The 20,235-nt window shown below is 38.2% G+C and overlaps 2 protein-coding genes across 9 annotated transcripts in view; one reads left to right on the forward strand and one right to left on the reverse strand.

Annotated features, from left to right (window-relative positions):
- Positions 1-19,333, forward strand: part of LOC132177273 (pre-mRNA-processing protein 40A-like) — a 34,849-nt gene extending 15,516 nt beyond the window's left edge. For 7 of the 8 annotated variants that reach the window (XM_059589524.1, XM_059589522.1, XM_059589528.1 and 4 more), the window contains 5 exons: positions 10,571-10,678; positions 10,778-10,842; positions 11,151-11,253; positions 14,773-15,069; positions 15,192-15,354. In XM_059589524.1, the coding sequence (XP_059445507.1) occupies positions 10,571-10,678; positions 10,778-10,842; positions 11,151-11,253; positions 14,773-15,069; positions 15,192-15,329 (711 nt within the window). In that variant the 3' untranslated portion in view covers positions 15,330-15,354. Of the gene's footprint in view, positions 1-10,570; positions 10,679-10,777; positions 10,843-11,150; positions 11,254-14,772; positions 15,070-15,191; positions 15,355-18,760 lie in introns of those variants that run through there. The other variant, XM_059589527.1, reaches the window with a different exon arrangement.
- LOC132177274 (uncharacterized) lies at positions 16,923-18,752 on the reverse strand. The gene is made up of 2 exons (XM_059589530.1): positions 18,225-18,752; positions 16,923-18,119 (listed from the first exon to the last, which is right to left on the reverse strand). Exons 1-2 carry the CDS (start codon positions 18,283-18,285, stop codon positions 17,617-17,619), a joined length of 564 nt encoding a protein of 187 aa, XP_059445513.1. The 5' UTR covers positions 18,286-18,752; the 3' UTR covers positions 16,923-17,616.
- Positions 19,334-20,235: the final 902 nt, after the last annotated feature.

Genomic DNA, 20,235 nt, shown 5'->3' on the forward strand with positions numbered 1-20,235 from the left:
AGCCGAAGGTGAATTATTTGTTGTACAGTATGCATTTGCGACGTGCAATTAATCTGAGTAAAGTTTTCCTACGTTATCAAAAAAAAAAAAAAATTCTGCTGGCCATGGCCATGGTTATTGAAAGCCTGATTGGGATCTTGATTTTTTATTTTTACTTTTTATAAGTAATTATGTATTATTAATAAAACACAGGGGCACAAGCCTAGTACACAGAGTATACAAGAGAATCCCTAATATGCTAATATGAAGAAGCTAAAGAACATTTATTCAAAAAATATGCAAGAGTAAGAACAATCAAACTATGATGCGCCATAATCCATGTAACATAGCCTATTAAGCATAAACTTCTACAAACTGCTGTTTTTACATCTTCAAAGTGCCGAGCATTCCTCTCACGCCAAAGATACCACATTGAACACAAGGGAGCCAGCCTCCATACTTCCTTAGCTGTACTGCACCCAATCGAACTGCCCCAAGGCCCCCAACTATGCAATCTCAAAAAACCATAATAATCCGGATCTTTAATCGTGTCTTAACTTATGAAGATCACATTATAATCTCAATTCAGATTGCGAGATCTAGTGAAATTCTGGTATTTTTAACAATTTTAAGGATCCCAAATTTTTAACTTTTTTTAATATTTTTTTTGGATCAACATGTATATAGAAGATTTTAAGGTATAACAACCATTTAAACATTTTAAATTTGGCATTAGGCTAAAATCATTGGAAAACGTTGTAATAACCATATTTACTAATATAGTAGTAGTCCTGATCTTTTAGTTGCATTCCCAATATTTACAGCTAAATATAATCTTATGTGCAAAACTTACTAGTTTTAAGCTTTATGTAGACTTTCAACCTAAAGATGTTTTTATCATACATATAGTTACTAGTTGTTATCATTTTAGTTTGTAAAATTGTATGATCCACATCCTATGATTTGATCTTGAAGACCCTACCTCCGATATTGGAAAGGAATGGATTTTAGACCCTACCTCCGATCTTAGAAAGGAATGGATTTTATCAACCTTGGAAATGAATTTATTATCATACGACTGTCTGTTGACAATAATCAATGTTAGTTTCTGAAGCACCAGCTTAATCATCTTGGAATGTTGGAACTGCTTTTCCCATAGAGCAATACACACTTAGAGTACATGCATTTAAGCACTACACAGACAGACATGCAAATGTACGAACAGTAGTACAGTCCAAGACATCCAATGTACAAAAGGGATAACATCCAATGTCCAAGACATCTTTGATGGGAGGTATTCAAGAGTTGGAGGATTTGGCAGAGTCAAGAGGGTTAGATCAGGAGGAGAAGTCTCGAAAGGCGGATATGTTGAAAGCTTTGGAGAACACTTTGTTGTGTGAAGAGATTCACTGGCGCCAGAAATCGAGAACTTTGTGGCTCAAGGAGGGGGACCGAAATACTCGTTTCTTTCACAAGATGGCGAATTCTCATCGCAGGCACAATCGTGTGGAAGTGATTCGTATTAATGGTGTTTTATCTGATGACCCAGTTGAGGTTAAAGATCACATGGTGCAATATTATCAAAACTTATACTCGGAGCAAAGTTCATGGCGGCCTAGAATGGACAACCAGCCTTTTTTGTCTATTGATGAGGAGGATTGCAGGTGGTTGGAAAGAGAGTTTGAGGAAAAGGAGGTTTGGGAGGTGATAAAAGGTATGGATGGTGACAAGGCTCCGGGTCCAGATGGTTTCTCCATGGCTTTTTTTCAAGCTTGTTGGGGTGTTGTTAAACAAGATGTTATGGCGGTTTTTGATGAGTTCCATCGCAGACGGCAGTTGGTGAAGAGTTTGAATGCTACTTTCATTTCCTTGATACCAAAAAAGGCGGATGCGGTGGAGATGAAGGATTTTCGGCCCATAAGCTTGGTGGGAGGGGTGTACAAAATTGTTTCTAAGGTTCTAGCCTTTAGGTTGAGAAGTGTTTTGGGTAAGGTTATTTCCTACTCTCAAAATGCCTTCATAGGGGGTCGACAAATCCTAGATTCGGTTCTTATTGCAAACGAATGTGTGGATAGTCGCATGAAGCAAGGGGTGCCAGGTGTTATTTGTAAATTGGACCTGGAAAAGGCGTACGACCATGTTAATTGGGACTTTATTTTGTACTTGCTGCATAGGTGTGGTTTTGGGGAGAGGTGGAAGGCTTGGATAGAGTGGTGTATTACTTCGGTAAGATTTTCCATTCTAGTGAATGGCTCTCCGGAAGGGTTCTTTAGCAGTTCGAGGGGAATTCGGCAAGGGGATCCTCTTTCTCCATTACTTTTTGTTCTTGTTATGGAGGCTTTGAGTAAGATGGTGAATGCTACGGTTGACCAAGGGCTTTTGACAGGCTTCTCGGTGGGAGATAGGGTTATTTCGGAGTTGGAGGTCTCTCACTCCTTATTTGCTGACGATACCTTGATTTTTTGTGAAGCTTCTCTCGAGCAAATACGGTATGTGCGCCTCATTCTTTTATGTTTTGAAGCTGTTTCGGGTTTGAGAGTTAATCTTGGAAAGTCCAAAATTGTGGCTATTGGAGAGGTGGAGAACATTGGGGTATTAGCTAATATCCTTGGGTGTAATGTTGCTGAGTTGCCCATGAAGTATCTGGGTCTCCCTCTTGGGGCGCCGTTTAAGGACACGGTTATGTGGAATGATGTGATTGAGAAGATGGAGCGTCAAATGGCAGGTTGGAAGAGGATGTACCTCTCCAAGGGAGGCCGTTTAACTCTCATCAAGAGTACTATGTCTAATCTACCAACTTACTTTTTGTCTTTGTTTCCGATTCCCATGAGTGTTGCTAAAAGGCTTGAGAAAGTCCAAAGAGACTTCTTGTGGGGAGGAATGGGAGATGAGGCTAAGTTGCATCTTGTAAAGTGGGATCAAGTGTGTCGTCCTTTGCAATACGGTGGTCTTGGTATTCGAAAGTTGCATCAGTTTAATCAAGCTCTCTTGGGGAAATGGCTTTGGAGATATGCGAATGAGAGTGAGGCTCTGTGGTGCAAGGTTATCAAAGCCAAGTACGAAGACCAGGAAGGCGGGTGGTGCAGGAAGGAAGCTTCGGGTTCTCATGGTGTGGGTGTATGGAAGTATATTCGGCAAGGTTGGAGTTCTTTTGCCAAAGGTTGTCGGTTTGAGGTGGGGGAGGGTTCGAAAGTTCGTTTCTGGCATGATATTTGGTGTGGGGAAAATCCTTTGAAGCAAGACTTCCCTTCTTTGTTCAGCATCGCTAGGCACAAAGAAGCTTGGGTGAAGGATAATTTTACTTGGAGGAATGGGATTGTAGAGTGGAATGTCATTTTTGTGCGACCCGTTCAGGATTGGGAGATGGATTTGGTTGCTCCTTTTTTTGATCGGTTGTACTCGTGCAAGATCTCTGTAGGTACGGTGGATCGTATTTGCTGGGCCTCGTCTAGGAAAGGCAAGTTTGAGGTTAAGTCGCTCTTCAAGGCATTGTCTAACTTTGACCATGAGGTGTTTCCTTGGAGGAGTATTTGGTGCACAAAGGTGCCTTTGCGAGTGGCTTTTTTCGGGTGGACCGCGGCCCTAGGCAAAATTTTGACTATTGATAATCTACGTAAGAGGAACTTTGTGGTGGTGGAGTGGTGTTGTATGTGCAAAAAGTCAGGAGAGTCGGTAGATCATCTTCTTCTCCATTGCGAAACCGCAAGAACTCTTTGGCACGCTATCTTTAGTCGGTTTGGGTTGCATTGGGTTATGCCTGGCAAAGTGAGGGATTTATTTTATTGCTGGTGGTCGGGAGGTCGTGCTCGAAGCGCGGTAGTTTGGAAGATGATTCCTCTATGTCTTATGTGGTGTATATGGACTGAAAGAAATGCTAGATGTTTTGAGAATTCTACTAGGACTATAGAGGAGCTGACTCATTTTTTCTTCTTTACTCTTTACTCTTGGACGGCCGCTTGGCTAGCTCCTTTAGTAATTAGTTTTTCTGACTTCCTCTTTCATTTCTCTCCTTCCTAGGCGCTCTCTTTTTATACTTCCCGTGTATATGGGTTGCGCCCCTCTGCGCTCTTGTTATATAATACTTTTACTTATCAAAAAAAAAAACTTACAATAACCATAAAGAAAATACAGAGGTATGGGTATAAATGACAGCCTAGCTGATCCTACTAATGAGCCTTAACATTATCCCTCTTTCATTGCTTGCTGGTGTCTCAAACTGCTAAAGAAAGTGTAGTGGGAGCCTACCCTTGTTTTTCACTCGGTTACTTCTCTGCCAATCCTAGGTTTCATAATTCTAATCAGTGGCAGACATGCGTGAAGAGTTTTTAAATCAAGCCCTTGTTGGACAGGGCACAGGATTTCCTTCTTACCCAGGCATACCCATACAAGAAATTTTTTGACACTATCTCTACGAAGATTGAAGAAATGAAAATTAGGAATTTGAGGCATTTGAGCAGTTATTTACTACAACCAATGTCTTTTTTGTTCCAATTTTTAAGTGAGGCTCAGGATGCTTGAAGAACTAGGTTAGAGGCAAGAGCTTGCTGAAAAGCAAACCCAGAGAAGGAATTTCCTAAAACAAACTCTACAAATAGTTACAAAGATCACAACTTCTAACTCTACAAATAGTTACAAAGATCACAACTTCTAACTCTACAAATAGTTACAAAGATCACAATTAAGAATTTGAAACATCCCCATTTATTTACTACAACCATGTCTTTTTGGTTTCCATTTTAAGTGGCAAGGCTCAGAAATGGCTTTAAGTGCTCTTCTAAAGGCAGCCTTTCTAATAGCCTGCTCCAAAGCTTTTCGAGGAAGTGCTTGTTTCATGCCTGGAGGCTGTCTAAGGTTAGGACAACATACTTTAGCTATTGTACGATTCTAACATACTTTCAGAGCTGTTCGCGACGATTATCGCAAGCAATGAAGGAAAGGGACCGGGTATGGCCTCAACTGTGGGTAAGAGAGGTACTAGAGAACTCTATAACCCTGCATGCTCCATTAATTATGAAGGTAGTGCTTGTTGGGGGAGGAACAAGGGAAGGGCTCAAAGAGAACTGTTATGAAGCCAAGGTTTGTTTCTTGGAATGTGAGGGGTTTTTGAATGAGGGAAATAAGTGTTTGAAGGTAAGAAATATGCTTAGGCAATGGAAGGTGGACGTTGTGTGCCTCCAAGAGACGAAGATGGAGTTTATTTCTAGCAAATTTGTAAACAATTTGTGGGGCTGCGCTTACGCTGATTGGTGTTATGTTGCTTCTGATGGAGCATCGGGTGGCATATTGTTGATGTGGGATAAAATGGTTGTCACGAATAGGGGTGTCAAGGCAGTTACGGTTAGCGGTTATTGCCAATAACCGCTAACCGTAACCGCCTTAGCGGTTAGTAGATTTCACTAACCGCAACCACTAACCGCCTAGAGGTTAACGGTTAGCGGTTAACTGCCGGTTAGCGGTTAGTGAAATAGATAACCGCTCGCTAACCGCTTTTTTAAAATTGGGCTTTTTTTGGGTGTTTTGGGGCTTTCTTTCGGGCCTTTTCGGGCTATCGTACTTCCGTCGACCTGAGAGACGAAGAGAAAGGTCTATCTACTATTTTATTTAGTAATTCAGTTAAACCAATGATTCGTTATTGTAACAGATAGCAACAACCATTTCATCCCTCTTTTTTTTTTTTTGTTGGTATTTTTTAGTGTCTTCTTGGGCCCAATTGCTATAAAAGAGCCCATATTGAAAAATCAAAAATATTTGACCCAAAATTTACATTTACTTGTACTTTAAAAAAAATTCCTTAAATATTAAATCATAACCGGTTAACTTTTTTTATTTATTTATTTATTTTTTATTTTTTTTTGTAAAAAAAAACAATTCAACACAACATATAAAAAAAAGTTCAGAATTCAGACAACTGTTACAACATATAATGATAATACATTAATACTTAAATTGTATTTTTATAAGTATCACATTGGTCATTATTTAATCCAATGTCAATTACTTAATTTGATATTATACAAATCATATCATCATTGTACATTAATAATATGATTCACTTGAAGTCTTGAATAAAATATTTGAATTGTCATTGAATCATATGATAAGTATTGATATTATACATTTATATTATTCATATGCATATGTAGACTTATATAAACTTATAACATATATAGACTTATAAGTTTATAACATACATTGAAAATAAGTCTCTAGATATTTAATTGTTGTATTGGTATGAATTGGTATACTTATGAGTTATGTCATATTATATATGTATAATTTGTTATTATATAATCAAATGATTTAATGATCAATTGATCATGTGATATAATCATATAAATTATAGTGATAATATATTAATACTCAAATTGTGATTTAATTATTTTTAAAAAAAATTGCGATTTAATGATCAAGTGATTATATGATATAATCATATAAATTATAGTGATAATATATTAATATTCAAATTGTGATTTAATTATTTTTAAAAGAAAAAATTGTGATTTAATGATCAAGTGATTATGTTATATGTATAAATATTTTTATGATTATAATTATAAAAATATATTATATAAAAAGGTGGTTAGCGGTTAGCGGTTACGGTTAGTAAACCCAATAATCGCTAACTGCTAGGCGGTTATAGCGGTTAGGCGGTTAGCGGTTAATATGGTTAAGCGGTTAGCGGTTATAACGGTTAACGGTTAGCGGGCGGTTTTTAACCGCCCGCATTGACACCCCTAGTCACGAAGCTCGAGGTCTATGTGGGTGAGTTTGTTGCAGCTTGTTATTCCAAGAATGTGTAGGATGATTTTGTTTGGGCATTTGCGGGGGTGTACGGACTGAATCTTGATTATTTTAGACGATTTCTTTGGGAAGAATTGGCTGGTCTTATTAGTTGGTGGGAGGTGCCATGGGTTATTGGTGGTGATTTCAATGTCACGCATTTCCTGAGTGAAAGGTTGGGGGGAGCGCGGTTCAATACCGCATTGTCAGACTTCTCCGATTTCATTTCCGATCAGGGGCTTATGGATCTTCCTCTTGCAGGAGGGACGTTCACTTGGTCCAACTCCTACTCTCGGTCTGGGATTGACCACTTTTTAGTTTCTCTAGAATGGGAAATCAAATATCCCAACCTGCTTCAGAAGAGGTTGCTAAGATTATGTTCGAATCACTTTCCCATCTTGCTCTATTGTGATGGTATGATTAGGGGTAAGAGGCCTTTTAAATTTGAGAATATGTGGTTGAAAATTGATGGGTTTGTGGATAGGGTGTGGGGCTTGGTGGTCGTCTTATAATTTCTCTAGTACTCCGAGTTTCATTTTGGCCCGAAAGCTTAAGGCTTTAAAGATGGACATAAAAAATTGGAATGATATGGAATTTGGAAAATGTGAATGCTATTTGCAAAGAAAAAGCGGAGGAATTGAAGGCTTTGGATAGGTTGGAGGAAGAGAGAGGATTAGGTGAAGAAGAGAAAGAAAGAAAAAGGGTGATTGTTAGGGAGTTGGGGATTGCTCTTTTACAAGAGGAAATCAGTTGGAGACAAAAATCTAGGATCTGATGACTTAAGGAGGGTGATAAGTGCACTAAGTTTTTTCATTAGATTGCCAATTCTAATAGAAGATGCAATTCTATCGAGTCCCTATATATCAATGACCATCCTTCTTCTAATCAAGACATCATTAGGGACCATGCGGTGCAATTCTATAAGTCGTCGTTCTCTGAACAATGCAATTGGAGGCCTAGGTTGGATAATCTTGCCTTTGATTGTTTGGAAACGGGTGATGCGGATCGGCTAAAAATTCTTTTTGAGGAAAGGGAGGTGCTGGAGGTGGTGAAAGGTATGGATAGAGACAAGGCCCCTGGGCCGGATGGTTTCTTAATGGCTTTCTTCCAAGATTGTTGGGAAGTGATTAAGGAAGACATTATGACGGTTTTTTCAGATTTCCATGCCCGTGGTAAGTTTGAAAAAAGCCTCAATGCTACTTTTATTTCTCTCATTCCAAAGGTACCTGGGGCGTCCGAGCTTAAGGAGTTTCGTCCTATCAGTCTTATAAGTGGTATTTATAAGATCATTGCTAAAGTTCTTGCTAATAGGATGAGAAGAGTGTTGGATAGGGTGATTTCAAAGCCTCAAAACGCCTTCATCAAAGGAAGGCAAATTACGGACTCGGTTCTTATAGCGAGTGAATGCTTGGATAGTCGCATCAGTTCTGGGGAACCGGGGTTGCTTTGTAAACTGGATATAGAGAAGGCCTATGGTCATATTGATTGGAAGTTTCTCTTGTATTTGTTGGGGAGGTGTGGTTTTGGTGAGAAATGGTGTTCTTGGATAGAGCAATGTATTTCGACTGCTTGCTTTTCTGTGTTGATCAATGGCACTCCTGTTGGTTTATTTAGTAGTTCCCGAGGGGCGAGACAAGGGGATCCGTTGTCTCCGTTTCTGTTTGTCATTGTTATGGAGGCTTTCAGTAGGATGATTACTGCTGCCATCGGAAGGGGTCTTATCTTGGGTTTTTCAGTGGGAGCCAGTTTATCTGAGAGGGTTCACATATCTCACCTTTTATTTGCAGATGATATGTTGGTTTTTTGTGGGGCGAATATTGATCAAATTCGTTCCATTAAAGCCCTACTTGTCTGTTTTGAAGCTGATTCAGGTTTAAAGGTAAACATGGCTAAATCAGCTTTGGTCCCAGTAGGTGATGTGGACAATATGGGAGAATTGGCTGATGTTTTGGGTTGTGAGATGGGTTCTTTACCTCTGAAATATATGGGGCTCCCCTTGGGCGCTTGCTTTAAGGCTAAACCCATTTGGGATGATATTTTGGAAAAGATTGATCGTAGGTTGGCGAGGTGGAAACGATTGTATCTTTCTAAGGGAGGTAGGGTTACTCTTATAAAGAGCACCATCTTTAATCTTCCTACTTATTTTTTGTCCCTATTCCCTATTCCTGCTTCGGTGGCCAGGCGGATAGAGAAACTCCAACGAGATTTTTTGTGGGGAGGTGTAAATGATGAGTTCAAATATCATTTGGTTAAATGGGACAAGGTTTGCTCTCCTATTTCCGAAGGAGGACTAGGGATCAGGAAGTTGAGGCTATTCAACCAGGCTGTTTTAGGGAAGTGGCTGTGGCGTTATGCACACGAGAGAGAGGCTTGGTGGAGAATTGTCATGGAAGCCAAGAATGGTTCTGAGTGGGGTGGGTCTTTGGAGGTATATTAGTAGGGGGTGGCGTTTGTTTTCAAGCCACACTAGATTCGATCCAGGTGACGGATCCAAAATCAGATTTAGGGATGATGTTTGGTGTGGAGAAGCGTGTCTTAAGGAAGTTTTTCTAGGCCTATACAGCATAGCTTGTGCAAAAGATGCGTCTATTGCTAACAATATGGAATTCACGGGTGGAGCTGTTCAATGGAATGTTAGTTTTTTTTGGATGATTCATGATTGGGAATTGGAAGTGTTAGCCTCGCTCTACACTTTGTTATATTCCCATAGAATGAACAGGGAAGGAGAGGATAAAATTTGGTGGATTCCGTCAAGTAAAGGGAAGTTCGATGTTAGATCTTACTATAATGTCTTGGCTAGCACTGAGGCTAGTCCGTTTCCTTGGAAGAGCATTTGGCGTGCCAAGGCTCTCATGAGAGTGGCTTTCTTTACTTGGACGGCGGTGTTAGGGAAGATTCTCACGAAATGACAATCTTAGAAAAAGGAATCTTATTGTGATTAATGGATGTTGCTTGTGCAAATCGGATGGGGAGACGATCTATCATCTTTTTCTCCACTGTGAGATCGCTCGCGCTTTATGGAATGCTATCTTTAGCCGGCTTGGATTGTCATGGGTTATGCCTAGTAAGGTGGCTGATTTGTTTGCTTGTTGGTGGGCGGTCCCAAAGCGCTGTTGTGTGGAAGATGGTTCCCTTATGCCTAGTGTGGTGTTTATGGTTAGAAAGAAATGCGAGATGCTTTGAGGACTTGGAGAGATCTTTGGAAGAACTCACGGCCTTCTTCTTCTATATGCTTTTCACTTGGACAGCAGCTTAGCTTGCCCCTTTAGTGATTAGTTATCTTGATTTTCTTGTTCTTTTCTCTTCTCCTAGTTAAGCATTTTCTCTTGCATACTCCCTGTGTACTTGGGTTGCGCCCCTCTGCGCTTTTGTTATAAACATTACTTATCAAAAAAAAAAAGAGACCACAATGCTTACATGCAAGGCCTTGTTGATGCCTTCATATATCTATGATTATCTAGAACATATAGAAGATGTCATCACATGCAAGGTATGCCTATAGCACCTATCTAGATTACTTATTGTTGAGCTTGTTGTAATTAGACGATGCCTATTCTATTGTATGTGTCAATGTATTCTTTCATATCATGGCTTGGAAATTTTAGGAGTGTTTCGTTCAATGTGGTGAGTTCTCTTCTTCTGAGAAGTAGTCATGTTACAGTTAAGTAATTCAATGGTTAAAAGCTTGTATCCCTCTGTTAAGCAAATAGATTTTTTAATGAGCCTATTCTTTAGAAAATTCCTTGTTGCACATTATTCTTGTAACATGTTGTCCCGTGTTGATTTGATGTGATCCTCTACTACACTGCAGCTGGTATTGGATGAGTTGCAGGAGCGAGTTAGGGAGAAGGAAGAGAAAGAAGCAAAAAAGCGTAAACGCCTTGCAGATGACTTGATTCGTCTACTTTGTTCAATGAAGGTGTAGCATCCTTTGCAGCACTAATAGATGTGCTCATTTTGCAATGGTTGAGTGGGAAAGCAATCTTGTCCACCTATTTGATTATTTACTTTGTTGCAGGAAATAACTGCATCATCAAAGTGGGAGGACTGCAAACCACTTTTTGACGGTAGTCGAGAGTTCAGGTATCATTTGTTTGTAATTGGAAGATTGGTACTTTGTCGTACATACAAGAAAGTCATTCTTTCCTTTTGGTGTTCTGCAAGGAATAATGCATTGATGTCCTTGGACATCTGTTTTATTTTTCATTGAATGGCCGATTATGCTATTTTATATGGAAACAAAATAACTAAGAAATGATTCCCTAGTTTTAATGGACGTTGAATTTTGAATTATATTCTTCCTATTCCTGATTTGTTGGTTTAATTGTTCTTTTTTCTTTAGACTTCTGTAAACTATTATATCCTTTCTTTGGTGACTGTTGCTTTTGTAGTTCCATAGGAGAAGAGAGCCTTTGCAGGGAGATATTTGAGCAATATGTAGCACAACTAAAGGAACAGGCAAAAGAACATGACCGAAAACGGAAGGAGGAAAAGGTATTTAACTAGTTACAATGTCTATACGGTGACAATTCACCTTCTGATCATTAATATATGTTTATTGACAATATCTTATAATAGTGCCTTTCTCGAAGTTTTCATTATGAGAAATGCTGAGGCTTTGTATGTTTACATTAGACCCCCCCAAAAAAAGTATGTTCTACATATGAATTGTTAGTAAGTTTCTGTCAGGCATATGACTGCATTTTTTTTGTCCCAAAACAAGCGGTTAGATCTTGACCCTCTCATTGTTTGGAGGCAATATATGTTTACATTAGACCCCCCAAAAAAAAGTATGTTCTACATATGAATTTTTATTAAGTTTTTGTCAGGCATATGACTATATGTGCATTTTTTTTCTCTAGTCTGTTTTGGAATATGACCCGCACGGGACTTGGGGTACCACTTCCCAGCTGGGATGCCCAGGTTCGACTCCCTACACAAGCACCTAGTCTTAAACGATACTTGTCTCTTGAGGGAGGGGGAAGGTTTCCAAGGTTTACCCCAGTCCCACCAAAGGTGGGGTTGGGGGTTCCACGATATATTAAAAAAAAAATGTTTTGGAATGACTATTAGTAATTTAGTACCCACTAATGGTTACATGCAATTGTATCTTCTGAATCTATTGCTGAATGCATCATGCCACCCTAGCTTTATTATAGGGATGCTCATTTCATGGTGCAAACCAGGATTTAGACTTCAACCTTAACGTTGTATCTTCTTTAAGTGGTTTTAGGATTTGAGAGAAGGGCTTTGTGAAGAGCGGTAGTGGATTGTAAATATGGCAGCTTGTGGGGTGGCTGGTATTCTAGTGAGGTTAACGGGTCATATGGGTTGATTTATTTAAATTTATCAGGAAGGGTTGATGGGGATTCTCTAAATACAGTAGATTTGAGGTGGAGGATGGTTCCAAGATTAGATTTTGGTATGATGTGTGGTGTGGAGAACAGACCCTTAAGGTAGCATTTTCGAAGTTATTCAGTTTAGCTCTTTTCAAAGGCGCTTTTGTGGTAGATCATTTATAGCTTTCTAGTGACTCATCAGTGGAACATTAATTTTATTAAAGTGATGCAGAATTGGGTGGTAGATGTCTTCACCGCGTTTCGTAATTTGTTGCATTCCTCTAGACTGAGACGGGGCGGTGATGACAAGTTATGTTAGGCCCCTTCCAAGATAGGGTTATTTGATGTCAGATTGCTCTATAATGTCCTTGTTCCCCATGACCGTGACCCATTTGACCATTTCCTTGGAGGAGTATTTGGCGAAATAAGGTTCCGTCAAGAGTCGTGTTCTTTGTTTGGTTGGCCGTTTTAGGGACGATCCTCACTTTGGATAACTTAAGAAAATACCATCTTATAGTTGTAGATTGGTGTTGCATGTGCAAGAAGAATGTGGAAACTGTAGATGATTTCCTACTCCACTATGGGACTACTTATGCCTTATGGAGTTCTATCTTTGGATTTTATGGGTTAATGTGGATCATGCCTAGGCGTGGTGATTCTCTTTGCTTGTTGGACTGGGTACTGTGGCTCTTCTCAAAGGGTAGCAGTGTGGAAGATGATCTCATCTTACTTAATGTGGTGTATTTTGAGAGAAATAGCACCTCTTTCAGTTTGTCTACATATTTCATATCTCTTTTCCCTCTCCCTGCTGGTGTTGCGAATCGCATAGAAAAGCTACAAGAAGATTTCTTATGGGTTGGGCTAGGTGAAGAGTTCAAATTTCACATGGTGAACTAGTCCTAGGTTTGTTCTCTGATCTATGAAGAAGGGTTAGGGATCGGAACTTGCTGGTATTCAATCGTGTTCTTTTGGGAAAATGGCTTTGGCGCTATATGCTTGAGAGAGAGGCTTGGTGGAGAGTTGTGGTGGATTCTAAATATGGCAGCTTGTGGGGTGGGTGTTGTTCTAATGAAACTCTTTAGTCATATGGGGTTGGGTTACAAAAGAATATCAAGAAGGGTTGGGAGTTGTTTTCTAGTCATACTAGATTTGAGGTGGGAGATAGCTCCAAGATTAATTTATGGCATGACCTGTGGTGTGGAGATTAGACCCTTAAGGAAGCTTTTCCTGATTTATATAGTATTGCTTGTGTTAAGGATGCTTTCGTAGGAGTTCATTTGGAGCTTTCTAGTAGCTCCCATAAGTGGAAGGTAATCTTTATTAGAGTAGCTCATGATTCAGAGGTGAATATCTTTGCTTCGGTTTTCAATTTATTGTATTGCTTTAGAGTGAGATAGGGAGGTGAAAACAAGCTTTGTTAGGCCCCCTCCAAAAGAGGGTTGTTCGATGTTAGACCTTTTTTACAATGTCCTTGCCCATCATGATGGCACTCCCTTTGCTTGGAAGAGTATTTGGTGGATTAAAGTTCCATTGAGAGCTTGGTTGGTCACCTTAGAGAATTCCCAGCGGCTTCTCTTTGATTTTCCCTAAATTTAGCGAACAAAACTACTTTTTGTTTCTCTATCTAAATATACGCAACAATAGCTTCCCTTATCTTTTCCTATATATATATACGAAATCTAAGTTCCTACATAGCCTCAACTTTTTTATAAAATTTCAACACAATTCCCAATGAAAGGCAAAGAAATGAGAGGGAAGAGAGGAGAGACGAATAATTTGTATTAAAATAGTGCATGGGGAATCTCTTTTGGTTCCCTACACATTAGGTAGAACTGTAGCATTCCCAACGTTTAGGGAACCAATAGGGTATTTGTTGTGGGTGGTTTTTGTGATTTTTTTGACATTTTTCCTATATTTAGAGAATGGATGGGATTATAGGGGAGCTGCTAGGAATGCTCTTAGGGAATATCCTTACCATGGATAGCCTAAGGAAGCGACATATCATTGTGGTCAATTGATGTTGTATGTGTAAGAGGAGGGGGGAGTTTGTGAATCATCTTCTTCTCCATTTTGAGGTTGCTTGTGCCTTACGGAGTGTTATCTTTAGTCGTGCTGGGTTTTCTTGGGTTATGCCTAGACAAGTAACTAGACTTGTTGGCTTGTTCGAAGGAGCTATTTGGTAGTGCTCAGAGTGCAGCCGTGTGGAAGATAGTGCAATACTTTTTAGGAGGGAAAGAAATGATAGAAGTTTTGAGATCCGCAAGAGGATGGTGATGGAGTTGAAGTCTTCTTCAGTACTTTTCATGATTTTATTGTTCTTTTTTCTCTTTCTAGTTAGGCATTTTTCTTGTATATTTTCTTTGTACCTGAGTTGCGTTTTTTAACGATATTTCGATTACTTGACTTGTTTTTTTTTTTTTTTTTTAATATTTTATCATAAATACAATCTGGTGGACTTATGAACTGTTGTTTGAAAGTGTGATGCAAAAACCTAAACATAAGAAACTTCTAGGTTTTACACAATTCATGAGTGGTAAAGCTGAGGTAATTTAAACTTCATTCCCATGTATCTCACAGATCATGTGTATAAAAAGCTCATACATGAGTTTACTTATCAAAAAAAAAAGAAAAAAGAAGCTCATATATGAGTCTCTGATTCTTTATGTTTCTGCAGGCAAAGAAGGAAAAAGAGAGAGAGGATAAAGAGAGGAGAAAAGTCAAGCAGAGAAGGGAAAAAGAGGAAGGACGTGAAAGAGGAAAAGATGAGCAATTTAAAAAGGATTTAGCAGACAGTAAATATGCTGATGAACCAGAACTTCATGCCTGCAAAGAGAACAAAAGATCGGGAGAAGACAATATTAAGAAGCAAAGGAAGCGGCATCAAAGTTCTGAGGATATTGTAGATGACAATGAGAAAGATCGGTCTAGGAAATCCCATGGATCTACCAGTGACCACAAGAAATCAAGACGTGTGAGTTGATTATTTCCTTTGTTATGTTTGGAGATAGTTTTGATGTTTCTCTTTGGTTCATTTGGTTTATTACTTTGAACACTTATGTAACATGTTACTCTTTTTGCTGATAAATGGTGCAGCATGCATCTGGTCTTGAATCAGATAATGAAAGCAAGCATAAAAGACATAAGAGAGACCGCAGAAATGGTTCTCGCAGATATGGAGATCATGAGGAACTTGAAGATGGGGAATTTGGTGAGGGTAGGCAAAGTTGGTAGCTACTTAATTCTACAAATCATTAATTCTTCTACTGCTATTGTCTCAAACCTCTCTTCCCTTTCTTAGCGAGTTTGATATATTGTTATCATTTCCAATATATTTGTTTTCCAAAGCAAGCTTAATTATATTTGCAATCAGTGTAAATATTGTTTTTCAACTTAATCAGCCACATTTTTGTCATATGGTGACTTTGGGCTTTTCTAACGGATTAACATTTCTAACATTTAAATGTCAATTGAAGAGTTCAAATTCTGAGCTTTTATAATTAAAAATGTTGGTATCTGTACTAATTTGAGCAGTTCTTTGAATAGTGACTTGCTTCTTTTTGAAGATAAAATATCATTATGTTTGAATTTTTTGCTGTGCGTCTTCTTGGCAACCAATAAATCATTATTAAAGTTAGTGGATTTTTTCCCTCACAATAAGAAGATATGTTTATTTATTTATGAGCATGAAGTGCGTGGAACTCTGCAAAATACTTAATAATCTCTCCTGAGAATTTTAAAACTCGAAATTAAACCTAATTTTACTCCACTATTCGTTAAATGCCAAAAGTCATCATCCTGCTGTATTTCTTTTTTCTTTTTTATTTTTTTTGTGAGGAACCGAGTATGTAGAGATAGGCTATATTATATGTAAAAGTATATTGTACAAACCTGTGTATAAAACTTTGCTTAAAAAACAAAATGCATTTGAAAATGTTATAAAAAAATTGCAAAATGTATACATTTATAAAGTAGTTAAGTAGTCACTTTGCGCCTCATTCAGTCTGTCTAAACAGGTTAGCAGATTGACGTGTTTGACATGTAGCCCAGCTTCTGGTTTGGTTAGTGGCTCCATTGAGGCACTCTGTCTCTGCCTTGGTCTGAAGTCTGCACTACACGTAAAATTAGTAGGGGTTAAGATAGAACCACCAGTGTCCTTCCTCACTTAAAAAAAAGCTAGAAGTATAAATCCATGGCTAGCACTTTGGCTGGCGGTGTATAAGAAAATTGATTTATCTGGAATAAAAACTGCCCCAAAATGGGGCATTTATTTGACAATTGACTGCACTGCTTTAGTTTTTATAACGCTATCCTATATTTCTTTATGATGATTAATTGATCAAATTGTATTAAACTAAAAAGAAGTAACGATCTGGATTCATTATGTATGCATATACAACTCAGCGATATTGACCTTCAATGTTTGAGGGATTTATGAGCAACGGGATATACTCATCTCATATCTGAACTGAATAAAAGTATTGAGACAGCTTATTCCGCTTCTTTGTGTTGCTGTTCAAACTTTTTCTGCTAGGCTTGACTAAACAGCAACTTTCTGATATTTATTTGCACAATTCGGCTCTAGTAGCTTGAAACGGTATATTAGATGTTGCAATCAACAAATACTTAGAGATCAACAGTGGAATAAGGAGGCGTCATGTTCAGTTTTTAACTTTGCCATTGGTGATTGTTGCATAAGATAGCACATTGAAGTGATTAGGGCCTAGAATTTATATTACCCTTTGTCTCCAGATGAAATCTGCAGCTTGATTGAAACTAATAATTTTTTTTTTTTTTAAAAAAAAAAGCAGAGGCAGAATGCTTCCATAATACAACTATTCCCTTTTAATACTAAAGATACTTCTCTGATCTCCCCTTTCTAGGTGGGATGGAGGAAGACCATCAAATAGCTATTGACTTGTCATTATGTGGCTTTTACTTCTAGATCTACATCCCGTATCCATTATGATAAATTTATGGTGACAATCATCCTTACCATTGCTTGTCATCATTGATAGACCATAGTTAATAATGTGTTATCCTCTAGGCCCTAGCTAATAAAATCCTGTTTGCATGTCTTGCTTATCATATGTGTATCTCTACTTTGTTGTTTTGAAGCATGAGAACAAAAATATTCTTTGGTGTATATACCCGTCTTTAAATGTTGCTCTCTTCTATTCTTGTGTTTTTGCTTCTGTATATAATTATGTCGATATCTTTTCATTTTTGACAACTACTGTCTGCTTAAAGTTAACAATGAAGGAGCATGAAGCAATAGCTTTCCGTCTTCCTAACTCGCTCACAAGATTGAGGGGGAAAAAAGAAGTAAAGATTAGGGGCTATCAACTTGGTCAGTTGAAGACAAGTTGATTGATTTTCAGTTCCTCTAAATTTGCTCAAGGCATGTTTACTGTGCATCACATAAAAGTCCTTGTATAAAACCAGCCTGTTCAGTTCTGGAATTCCTGAACAAGCTCTGGGTGGTTGATCAAGTATCTATTCCTGTGGATAGAACATCTGTTTACTGCAAAAATAAGTCAAGCATCTCTTTGAGAATCTCATCCATGATAGCATCTCCTATCTCCCTGCCTATCCTCCTTTTTAGTTGCTTAAAATCACTCCAGTTTTCTAATGTGCTGGAGAGATCAAAATTCATCTTGTGGGTAATGTTTGTAAAGTCTCCAGTCTGCTTATAGATGATTTTCTTAATATCTTCTGGATGTGCGACGTCTTGAGCATACTTTTCTCTTTCACCCTTCCTTCCATGGGTTTCTAAAGACTCCTTCACAGAATCAAACAGAAGTTGCTTACCTTGCTGCAAAAGCTTTTTGTTTCTCAGGTACTGAGAAGAAGCAGTCCAAGTTATCCCCTTTAGTTTAGCAAAACCTATATGGCTCTTTTTCACAATTGATGAATTTATTAGTGATTCCCATAGAGAAGCCGAGACTATGGAGTCTCCTGAATCTATTTTGCCCGGAATGGAGGATTGACTTGATGGGGCTTCTTTTGTTTCGAAATCACACGCTGTCTACGGAGAAGTATTATACATGTTAATAATTGGAGACATGAAGTTGTATCATTATGTTTTACAGCATATTTATTGACAAAAGACTTATGAAACTGATGAACCTTTGTTGGATGTTGCTTCGCTCATTTGTGATGCTGTGGCGAGTATTATGTCATCTTCCATGCTTATCCAATGGAGTGTTGTATCTGCAGCAGTCTGTTAGCTTTGTAAGTGAGTTTAATCTTGAAACTATAACGAAGTAATGCTGAATTGAAAATGAAATCTGGAACATGTCCTTGCAACCATGGTTAATAATTAGAAGCTTTTGTACCTCTACTTTTAAATTCCCAAATTTGAAAGTCATTGAAGTGCTTGCATGAGTAAAGCCATGATGCCTTGTAGAATGCAGAGATAGTTCTTCAACATTGCTTTCAGTAGAAAGATATGCATTTAAACATTCTGTTGAGAAAAAACTATTCGTCTCTGCAATCCGTTGGGTCCTTCTGATGGTGTGAGAAATGTCTTCATCCTTTTTGCCATTTGGAAGCTCCTGGCTGTTAGTGGGAGTGAGCTTGGATATTACTGATGCTAAGATTTTTGTACCATATAAGATCCTCTTTCTTCCCTTGTTTAATTCATAACTCCCTGATCTCATTAGGTTGTTAGTTGAACCAACAGAACGGCCATCAGGACGCAATCTCTTCATGTACCTTCTTTCTGAAAGGTAATTGTCTAAGCTGAAAGGCTCTTGTTGCTCCTGGAGATGTTCTTTTAGCTTTTTGGCAGGTGCTGGCTTGGATGCAGAGGAGGCCATTAAACCTGCAAACTTGAAATGGCTCAAGTGGAAGAGAAAAAAGGGTTCTAGTTTAAGAAGTTGAGAGAAAACAGTGGCTGTAGGCTAACAATTGGACTTGAAAGAGCATCTGCTCCTGAGATTGTGCAGTAGAATATGATAGAATAGTCTGGGAATATATATATATAAGTGTGATGAGGAAGAAAAGAGTGTCATGGATGTCTCCTACTTGACTCAGCAATCCTGCAATTGATTGGGGACAACCAAAAGTTAAGACCAGGCAATCTTGTAATGATTGGTGACACCACCATGTCAGAACAATAGAATCTAATGATTATTGGGGTACCTCTCTCTCTCACTGCAAGATTATTTCCCAAAATATATTGTTCCCCTCAAGTTTTGAATCACACAAAACATTGCTGATAGGAGCTGAAATCTACTATTCTTTACTATATTGCTAATGCTTATATAAAAATTCTGCAGAAAGTATATAATATATGCAGCTCTTTGAGGCCTCCAATCACTCTTCCATGTTCCTCTTTCTTGGACACTATGTACAATACCAGGTGTTTTAAAATACGTGTGATGATATATTCTTCATAAAATTCGTCATGTCGGTGGGCCCCATTGTACAGTGGGTGAAACAATGAGGGGGGCCTCATGTTTCTGTGATGAACTCTGTTGTGTCATAACTTGTAGAGGAAGCCCTTAGCCTTAAAGCCAAGTAAAAAGCGTCTCATAATGTAGGGCAGCTGCATCCCATTCGTGCTTATTCTCATTAAGTCTTAATATTTAAGGGAAAAATCAACTTTAATCAGTAGATTTTCATGTGATTTTAATCTAGTCCTCCCCGAATATTTTATTTTCACAATTAGGTTTTAAGTTTCCCCGCTGATATCAAATAGGTCACTCTACTCTGTCTAGTTAACTCTCGTTTGACACGCAATGACTAAATTGAAATCGCATGAAAACTTTTGAGGATTAAATTTGATTTTTCTCTGTATTAATTAAAGCTGTGCCAGGAAAAGAAAGTCTTGGATTATGTTTGATTTTATTTGTTTAAATCAAGATTAATGCTATACACACTACTTAACGTCGTTTTTAAAATTACCATTAATTTTGCAATGAATTACTAGTAAATTTTGATATAATGATAAATTTTAGGGGAAAGTCCACATAACCCCACCAAACTACCACTTTATTGACAATGTCTCCCCAAAACTTTTAATTGTGACAATGTCCCTCCCAAACTACCAAAAATTGTCAATGTTCTCCCCAATGACGAAATTACTCTTAGTAAAATTACAAAAAAAAAAAAAACTAAAACTAAAACTTCTAGA

The sequence above is a fragment of the Corylus avellana genome, chromosome ca4 (assembly GCF_901000735.1).
Source record: "Corylus avellana chromosome ca4, CavTom2PMs-1.0".
In the NCBI taxonomy this organism is placed as follows: domain Eukaryota; kingdom Viridiplantae; phylum Streptophyta; class Magnoliopsida; order Fagales; family Betulaceae; genus Corylus; species Corylus avellana.